Source organism: Elaeis guineensis, chromosome 12 (assembly GCF_000442705.2).
Source record: "Elaeis guineensis isolate ETL-2024a chromosome 12, EG11, whole genome shotgun sequence".
In the NCBI taxonomy this organism is placed as follows: Eukaryota; Viridiplantae; Streptophyta; class Magnoliopsida; order Arecales; family Arecaceae; genus Elaeis; species Elaeis guineensis.
In genome coordinates, this window is record NC_026004.2 from 19,810,622 (window position 1) to 19,820,756 (window position 10,135).

The 10,135-nt window shown below is 44.0% G+C and overlaps 1 protein-coding gene across 1 annotated transcript; it reads left to right on the top strand.

Annotated features, from left to right (window-relative positions):
* Positions 1 to 6,826, top strand: LOC140852826 (uncharacterized). Its single transcript, XM_073246386.1, has 7 exons — positions 1 to 1,078; positions 3,738 to 3,790; positions 3,887 to 4,004; positions 4,359 to 4,531; positions 5,174 to 5,416; positions 5,615 to 5,953; positions 6,539 to 6,826. The coding sequence occupies exons 1-7, from the start codon at positions 1 to 3 to the stop codon at positions 6,824 to 6,826; spliced, it is 2,292 nt and encodes a 763-aa protein (XP_073102487.1).
* Positions 6,827 to 10,135: the final 3,309 nt, after the last annotated feature.

A 10,135-nucleotide genomic window follows, 5' to 3' on the forward strand; every position in this document is an offset into this window, starting at 1 on the left:
ATGCAAGATCTTGAAGGTCTACTGGATCGGCTTATTACAGTTGCCACTCGATCAGGGGGTTCGTCAAGAGATAGTGGATCACTGAATGCTCTTCAAGTGGCTGTAAAACTTGATGGCCCAGTGACATATTTACAATGGGAGAGGAGCACTCGTCTACTTGTTCAAGGACGAGGTTTGGAGGGATATCTCACCGGCACAAAGAGGAAACCTGCTAATAATGAGCAGGATATGGCTCAATGGAGAATGGAGAACTCTGCTGTTCTGGTGTTTCTTCTAAATACCATGACACCGAATGTGGCCAGAAGTGTGCAACTGCTGGAGACTGCACAGGAAGTCTGGGAGACAGTGGCCCAAATGTTCTCACAAAAGCAGAATTCTGCTCAAGCATTTGAGATCCGTTCTCAATTACGTCATCTTCGTCAGGGAGATTTATCTATCACTGAATATGCCACCGAGTTGAAACGTCTCTGGTCTGAAGCTGATCATTATAGAACTTTTATTCCACAATGCTCCATCGATGTTGATAGATTTCAGAAATATTTAGAAGAAGAACGGGTTCAAGACTTTCTATATGGTCTGAATTCGGAATATGAATCTGTCAGAGTTCAGCTTCTCGCCAGAGATATTTTACCTAATTTAGGTCAAGTCTTCTCTACTGTTTTAAGCGAGGAGACACGGCGACGAGTGACTTCTGACTCCAATAGTTCTGTAAGATCAGCTCTTACTGTACAGCCACAGCAGGTAGGTGAGAAGGTATGTTTTCATTGTAAAAAGCCTGGGCACACTAAGGCATTTTGCTGGGATCTTCATGGCCGCCCAAATCAGCCTGGGCGTAGTAGTCGGGGTCGTGGTAGTCGTAGTGGTGGAAGAACTGGAGGACAGAATCATGTTCGTGGATCTGTCCAAGCCAATCTCTCTGAAGAGACCGAGAGTGCTGTACACAGCTTATCTACAGAAGAGTATCAGACCTTCCGACGAATGATGGAAAAGTATGAATCATCTTCTAACACCACACCTACTCTGGAACAGTCTAGCCACCAGGACGGATATCTTGACTCCTCTCTTTTTGCACACTCAGGTACTCCATATAAATTATCACATGCATTTACTTGCAGAATATCTAACTCCTGGATAATAGACTCAGGAGCATCCAGTCACATAACAGGGGCATCTAATAGTTTTTGTTGGGTATAAAATACCCTCAGCCGAAGTTCTCAGCAAGAAGCCAACTCCGCCCGGACTCCTACGGGAGCCGGGCCCCGTCGCCAACTTCGATTACAGAACAACTCCGCCCGGACTCCTACGGGAGTCGGGCTCCGTCGCCAACTTCAACTACCGGTAAGCTTCGTCCGGACTCCTACGGGAGCCGGACTCCGCACCTGACTTCGACCACAGAACAACTCCGCCCGGACTCCTACGGGAGCCGGGCTCCGTCGCCAACTTCAACTACCGGTAAGCTTCGTCCGGACTCCTACGGGAGTCGGACTCCGCACCTGACTTTGATTGCAGGAGGACTCCGCCCGGACTCCTACGGGAGCCGGGCTCCATCGCCAACGTCGACTACAGAACAACTCCGCCCGGACTCCTACGGGAGCCGGGCCCCGTCGCCAACGTCGACTACAAAACAACTCCGCCCGGACTCCTACGGGAGCCGGGCTCCGTCGCCAACATCAACTACAGAACAACTCCACCCGGACTCCTACGGGAGCCGGGCCCCGTCGCCAACGTCGACTACAGAACAACTCCGCCCGGACTCCTACGGGAGCCGGGCCCCGTCGCCAACGTCGACTACAGAACAACTCCACCCGGACTCCTACGGGAGCCGGGCTCCGTCGCCAACATCGACTACAGAACAACTCCGCCCGAACTCCTATGGGAGCCGGGCTCCGTCGCCAACATCGACTACAGAACAACTCCGCCCGGACTCCTACGGGAGCCGGGCTCCGTCGCCAACATCGACTACAGAACAACTCCGTCCGGACTCCTACGGGAGCTGGGCTCCGTCGCCAACTTCAACTATCGGTAAGCTTCGTCCGGACTCCTACGAGAGCCAGACTCCGCACCTGACTTTGATTGCAGGAGGACTCCGCTCGGACTCCTACGGGAGTCGGGCTCCGTCGCCAACGTCGACTACAGAACAACTCCGCTCGGACTCCTACGGGAGCTGGGCCCCGTCGCCAACGTCGACTACAGAACAACTCCGCCCGGACTCCTACGGGAGCCGGGCTCCGTCGCCAACATCGACTACAGAACAACTCCGCCCAGACTCCTACGGGAGCCGGGCCCCGTCGCCAACGTCGACTACAGAACAACTCCGCCCGGACTCTTACGGGAGCCGGGCTCCGTCGCCAACATCGACTACGGAGCCGGGCTCCGTCGCCAACATCGACTACAGAACAACTCCGTCCGGACTCCTACGGGAGCCGGGCTCTGTCGCCAACATCGACTACAGAACAACTCCATCCGAACTCCTACGGGAGCCGGGCTCCATCGCCAACATCGACTACAGAACAACTCCGCTCAGACTCCTACGGGAGCCGAGCTCCGTCGCCAACTTCAACTACCGGAGCCGGACTCCGCACCTGACTTTGATTGCAGGAGGACTCCGCCAGGACTCCTACGAAAGCCGAGCTCCATCCACGACCCCGACCTCAAGGAGGACTTCGCCAGGACTCCTACGGGAGCCGAGCTCCGTCCACGACCCCGGCCTCAAGGAGGACTCCGCCAGGACTCCTACGGGAGCTGAGCTCCGTCCACGACCCCGACCTCAAGGAGGACTCCGTCAGGACTCCTACGGGAGCCGAGCTCCGTCCATGACCCCGGCCTCAAGGAGGACTCCGCCAGGACTCCTACGGGAGCCGAGCTCCGCCCACGACTTCAACTCCGAGAGGACTCCTCCCGGACCCCCCCACGGGAGCCGGGCTCCATCCACGACCTCAACCACAAGGAGGGCTCCGCCCGGGCTCCTACGAGAGCCAGGCTCCATCACCAGTTCCGACCACTGTCGAACTTCAGCCGACGAACCTGTACTTTCTGGCGCAACCCAGCAACCACCGTGATCCTGCTCCACTTTCCGCGACGGATTCTGCGCAGCTCCATCATCCCCTGACAGACCGCTATGACGGCCACGACTCTGCTCCACTTCCTGCGACGGATCCCGCGCGGCTCCATTATTCTCGGGCAGGCCGCTATGATGCTCACGATTTTGCTCCACCTCCTGTAACAGATACTGTGTGATCCTTCCATCCGCTGGCAAGTCGCGACAACGGACGCTGCTCCACTCCCTGCAGCAGACTCCACGTGGCGCGCTGCAGTGAGGGCCACGGGTCTACTCCACTACTCCTCGCAGCAAATTCCTCCTGACGGTGGGCAGCCCACTACGAGACGGTTATGAACATCACTATCAGTTTGTTGAGCCCACCGCCTATATAAGGGGGACCTCAGATACGTTATTCTATAAGCTTTCATTCTTTACCTCAAAACTCTACTAAATTCTCCGTTCGAGCACTCCATTCTTGTTGAGGCAGAGAACTGACTTGAGCGTCGGAGGGTCTTGTCGGAGTAACCCCACCTCCGGTTTAGACTTCCTTTGCAGGTCCCGACGGCGACCGCGACTTCCTCGACTCCAGCTTCTCCGACGCAAGCAGATTTTTGCACCAACAGTTTTATTTCCTATTCACCATGTTCAGGACATGACAAAGTTTGAATAGCTGATGGATCCTTTACCCCTGTCTCAGGAAAAGGATCCATTGACTGTACTCCTAGTTTAAGATTATCATCAGTATTGCATGTTCCATCCTTTCCTACAAATTTACTCTCTATCAGCTCTGTTACTAGAGATTTGAATTGCTCTGTCACTTTTTGGCCTTCTCATTGTCTATTTCAGGAGCTGAAAATGGGGAAGATACTTGGGGGTGGTAGATTGCACAATGGACTCTATTATCTATCAACTGATGAGAAAAATATGAATTCTTCTTTGACGGGGTATGCATTGTCTGTTGAAGGTGCCACTTCAGAACTTATGTTACATCATCGTAGACTGGGTCACATTCTTTTTTCTATTCTTAGTTGCTTATTTCCGTCTTTATCAACTAAATGCAATAAAAATTTATTAGTTTGTGATCATTGTGAGTTGGCTAAACACACCAGAGCAGTATTTTCTATATCTGGAATTAGAAGTTCTAAACCTTTTATTTTAATTCACTCTGATGTATGGGGACCATGTAGTACTAATACTCTCATGGGCCATAGGTGGTTTGTTACCTTCATTGTTTGTTTTAGTCGAGTGACTTGGGTCTATTTATTGAAGGAAAAGACGGAAGTTTTAAACTGCTTTAAAGAGTTTCATAAACTTGTAGGTACTCAGTTTGGTGTCAAAATTAAAATTCTACGTTCTGACAATGGCACAGAATATATTAATCAGGAGTTCCGTGCGTATCTTCACACTCACGAAATTATTCATCAAACCACTTGTATTGATACTCCTGCTCAAAATGGAGTTGCTGAAAGAAAAAATCAGCACTTATTGGAAGTAGCCCGATCCTTACTTTTTACCATGCAAGTTCCTAAATTTTTGTGGGGTGAGGCTGTCTTGACTGCAGCTTACTTGATCAATTGTATGCCTCTAAGAACACTCGGATTTAAGTCCCCCATACAATGTTTGAAAGGATCTACTGATTATGTAGTCACTCCTAGAGTCTTTGGATGTGTTTGTTTTGCTCGCGATCATAGACCTTCAGTAGGAAAACTAGATCCACGAGCATTAAAATGTGTCTTTGTCGGTTACCCTGCTACTCAAAAGGGATACAAGTGCTATTATCCCCCTGAGCGGCGAATGTTTGTTACTATGGATGTTACTTTTTGAGAAACTGAAGCTTATTATGAAAGTCGTCTATCTGATAATAAGACACCAGAATTACTTCTTCCGGATGACTTTGTATATACACCAAAAAATTCTGATGCCCAGGAGGAGTATCATAGTAATGATGTTCAGAGGGAGCCTAGTATTGAGAAAGAAGAAGAGTTCAGTGAAAAAGAGTCCAGTGTGCATTCACCACCAACTGCCCAAGTGTCTCCACCGCTTGAAGCTTCTTCTCCAGAGTCTCCTAATGGTAACAATATCTCTACTACTCCTTCCATTTCTAATATTAATATTCCTATTACAAAACGGAAGGGTACTCGCTCAATTGTTCCTCCTGCTCGTTACCGTTATGATATCGCTAATTATGTTTCATATAAAAATGTGTCTCCATCTTATCAAAGCTTTGTAGCTGTATTAGACTCTGTCTGTATTCCTAGTACCTGGCAAAAGGCTATGGCAGAACCTAAGTGGAAGGAAGCAATGTTAGAAGAGATGACTGCTTTATCCAAAAATCAGACGTGGGATCTGGTCACTCTACCAGCTGGTAAGCATCCTGTAGGGTGTAAGTGGGTGTACACTATAAAGCAGACTCCAGAAGGCAAGGTGGAAAGATACAAAGCTCGGCTAGTAGCAAAGGGCTACACTCAAATATATGGAGTAGACTATGATGAAACTTTTGCTCCAGTGGTCAAGATGAACTCTGTTCGAACACTGATATCATGTGCTGCTAATTTTGACTGAGAATTACATCAGTTAGATGTGAAGAATGCATTTCTTCATGGAGATCTTCAAGAGGAAGTATACATGCAAATACCACCAGGATTTGAGACCAGAGCAACTATTGAAAAAGTCTGCAAACTAAAGCGCTCACTTTATGGCCTTAAACAGTCTCCTCGAACATGGTTTGATCGATTCAGTCAGACTGTAAAAGGAATGGGATATAAACAGAGTAATACAGACAATACTCTATTCTATAGGCATCTCAAGGGAAAGAAAACTATACTCTTGGTTTATGTTGATGACATTGTAATAACAGGAGATGACCATCATGAGATTAAACAACTCAAAGAAAAACTAAAGCAAGTATTTGAGGTAAAAGATCTGGGTCCACTAAGATATTTTTTGGGTATAGAAGTTGGACGATCATCCAAAGGTATTTTTCTGTCACAACGAAAGTATGTACTAGATTTGCTTTCTAAGACTGGGATGTTGGGGTGTAAGCCTGCTACTACTCCAATAAATCAGAATCATCGAATAGTGACAGATGGTAGAGCTCCTGTTGATCGAGAAAGGTACCAGTGGTTGGTTGGAAGGTTGATATATCTTTCACATACAAGACCAGATATAGCCTATGCTGTCAGTATCATCAGTCAATACATGCATGATCCACGAGAATCACACATGGAGAGAGCTTTCAGAGTATTACGCTATCTGAAAGGATGTCTTGATCGTGGTTTATTGTTCTCACAACACAACACCTTCCAGGTAGAGGGATTCACTGATGCAGATTGAGCTGGGTCATTAGATGATAGGCGATCTACTTCTGGATATTGTACATATGTAGGGGATAATTTAGTTACCTAGAGAAGTAAGAAACAATCAGTGGTGGCTAGATCATCAGCAGAAGCTGAATATAGAGCAATGGCTCTAGGCATATGTGAACTTCTTTGGCTTCAGAAGTTGCTTAAGGAATTACAACTTCTAAACAAATTTTTTCTTCGGTTGTATTGTGACAACAAAGCAGCAATTGAGATTGTAAGCAATCCAATACAGCATGATCGTACTAAACACATCGAGATTGACCGTCATTTTATCAAGGAAAAGATTAATCAGGGTCAGATCTGCATTACCTATATTCGGTCTTCTGATCAGGTGGCAGATATTCTAACCAAAGGGCTTAGCTCAGTGTCTTTTTCTGGATTGATTGACAAGATGGGGCTTCGAGATATCTTCGCCTCATCTTGAGGGGGAGTATTGGAAGGATTGAACTTAATTGAAAAACTATCCAATTAAAGGTCCAGGGATTTATTCCTTAGCATATTCTTGATTATTCTCTGGCATATTCTTGTTATTCCCTATCTATATTTGGGTCTCTGGCATATTCTTGTTATTTCCTATCTATATTTGGGTCTACATATTTGTATTTATAGATCCTTGTACGCACTCTTGATTGTAAGAAGAAAAAATAAAAAACAAATAGCTCCTTCTCTTTTTCATCATCGACCTCTTACAGAAATAATAAATACAATAACAGGAGGATATCATAATAGAGCAAAGGAGTTGATCGAACCTTTGGTGCCCTCAGCACCTACATCCACTCCTCAAGATCTACTTAAAAATTTCACTATAATCTGTCTAAAATTATAGCTGGATAAATTTTTTCAGGTTCACTATCCAAAATCTAGTTGGTTTTACATCAGATCACCAACCTCAATCTTCATAAAGCCAACCCTTGGCTTACAATCTAAATTTCAGGCTTGGATAGACCTATCCCCTAGCTTTAAAATCCAATTGAAGCTGTTACAATGAAGAGAAAGAAAGAGTGACAATTGAAAACAAAAAAGCTCCTTAATGAGTAAATAAATGTCATTGAAGCTTATGACTCTTCTTTTATGGAAGCTTTTGGAGGGATTAGCTTGTCTTCTTGCTAAGAAAAATCTCTTGATTTGATATTTCAAATGGTTGAGAATTGAATACTCTCTTTTCAATACATTTTTGGACTCTTTCACTTGATTTTTGCTTCTTCCTTTGATTCTTATGAAAGGTCTTGTCTTCAATCAGTTTTGCAGGAGCTTTCCATTGTTTGGTAGGTGGGAGAGATGTTTTTGACCGTTGGAAATCCAAATATAGCCGTTAGAGTGAAGGCTGCATAGTTCTGAATTTTTGCAGAATTAGCCATTAGAATTCGACTCGACAGAGCCTCGAGTCGACTGGATAGAGCCTCAAGTCGACTCAAATGGTCTTCGAGCCTACCTTCCCATAAACACACCTCTCTGTCTTTTTCCTGTAACTTCGACTCGAATTACTCGAGTCGACTCGATCTACTGCTTGGTACATAATTTTTCTGTTCTGAAAAATTATATTTCTGTCATTCTTCATTTGAGTCAATTCGGATCATGCTTGAGTCGACTCGAAAGCATACCGGCTGAAACTTTTGCATATCAAGATTCTTTTTTTTTTAGCTTGAGTCGACTGGAATTCACCTTGAGTCGACTCGAGGTACCCTCCACTAAATTTTTTGTAAACTTTTTCATTTGAAATATTCTTTGATTCTAATCTTTAGATATCCTTCTCCAATTTTATTTTAGATGTGTGTCACATCCAAAAATTTTTAGATTCTTTTCATTTATTTTTGATTGCACTTTTGAAAGTTACTTTTTTTATACTCTATAACTTTCCTAAAATATAATCTTAAAGAAATCATTAGTCCAAATATATACTCAAATATTTTATTATTCATCAAAATCAATCTTTGGGATTAACAGTAGTGCTACTACTCTGTCTAGCATCTGGGACATATCAGCTCACTATAGACAATTAAGTGGCCTTATTCTTTTACATTATCAACTGTATTTTCAGAAGCTCCACTCTATACATGGGCCAAAACAACAAAGCAAAACCATCGGCAATACCATGCGTTAAGCAAGGAGAGTTGAGCTTGATGGGGATCTTGGTGTAGAGGAGATTTTGGCCCTTGGGAAGGATGGCACTTTCCTCACCCCACCCATATAACATGCATATCCCTCTCCACCACACGTCAGCACCATCTCCTCCACCCCATCCCCCACTTTACCTTTGCCTCCACTTAAGATTGCACTCTTCACCACCACCATTAAAAGTAGTGCCACCTCTATTGCCGGTCTATAGAGATGGCAATAGATCAGATCGATCAATATTTATACCCATCTCATAATTAAAAATCCCATATCTATATCCGTCTGGTATCCATCTTGAGTAGGGTCAAGTCATGTAAAGAACTCACATGCAAATACTTTAAAAATAATTATAACTTTAAAAGACATGACTTAGATTAAGGTTAAATCAAGTTGGATTCAGAGTGAAGCATATCATTATTTGCATCCGATCTGATCTCGCTTCAAAATTTTATCTAGAATCCATATCCATTTCAGATTTTAATCAGATAAAACCTACCCCATTTAGATTGGATCAAATCGAATATCTTGTAAGCCGGTTACAATTGCCATTCCTATGGAGGAGGGTTTCGCTCTCTGTTTTATCCCCCATTCATTTCTCGAGCTCTTCCTCGAATTTTACATAGCAGTCTAGTGGCTCGACGATATATATCACCAACGTGTAAGTGAACTGAAATATAACTCAATATTATGTAAAAAGACTCTTGTACCCTCATCAATTTCAGCAGTTGCTAGTGGGCTGTAGATGAGATGAGAAGTTTTTCACAGCAGTTGCCAGCATGTTGTGTTAATGCTAATTGGTGCCGTTACTTAGACTTGTTGGAGAGAAAAGAACTCTTAGATGTTTCTCAACAAGCGCACCTCCATCGTTGCAGTTGCTGAGCAAGCTTTGCATTTTTTTTTTTTTTTTGGTCCACTGTAATTTCAAAATAATCATGAAATTCTTAAGGATCCAAAATAGGCTTACAAAGTTATCTGAATGTTTTAGTGGATGAAGAGCCTTTTAGAAGGAATTGACTTTTATTTGTTTTCTTTAGTCTTCAAGATATGATGTAACTATTTTTTTTTGTCTTTTAGTAACCTCCATTGTATATATGTTACTCTTTTCAACAAAGGACATGTGGCTGTTTTCCTAACCATGTTCAACCATCAAAAAAAAAAAAAAAACTTTGTATTCGGAATTGGGTCTGGTGCGGTCTTAGCTGACACCGTAGGCTCAATTTAATAATGTTGACATATGTGCTGGTTTGATCCAAGTCCAATTTCATTTAAATTCAAGTCTAGTTTCATAGATTCAATTCTTTTACAAAATAGTAGTCACTGTAATTTTAGTTACAATCTCAATTATAATTATAACTGTTAGACAAGAACATAACAAGGTGCACCCATATATCCACTGTGATGGTCATGCCTACCGAAATTTTAAAGTGTGCTAGATATTCCCATATCCATCAGTCTGCCCCAAATATTGTGATCATAAAATTAAGATTGACGCGTCACATGGCTTGCAATCTTTGCTTGCAAGTCGGATCCGGTGTACTTGATTGCGCTGTTGTTTAGAAACATGTAAAGATCAAATTAAAGAGATGCAGAAGATTTAGTTCTGAAGGACACCAAAGCC

Bases quoted from the DNA above. Each gene is read 5' to 3' on its own strand.
- LOC140852826 (XM_073246386.1), top strand. From the start codon at position 1: ATGCAAGATCTTGAAGGTCTACTGGATCGGCTTATTACAGTTGCCACT. The intron at 4,005-4,358 runs GTGCCACTTCAG...ATAAACTTGTAG, and splicing joins GTATGCATTGTCTGTTGAAG to GTACTCAGTTTGGTGTCAAA. The intron at 5,417-5,614 runs GTAGGGTGTAAG...GAATTACATCAG, and splicing joins TACCAGCTGGTAAGCATCCT to TTAGATGTGAAGAATGCATT.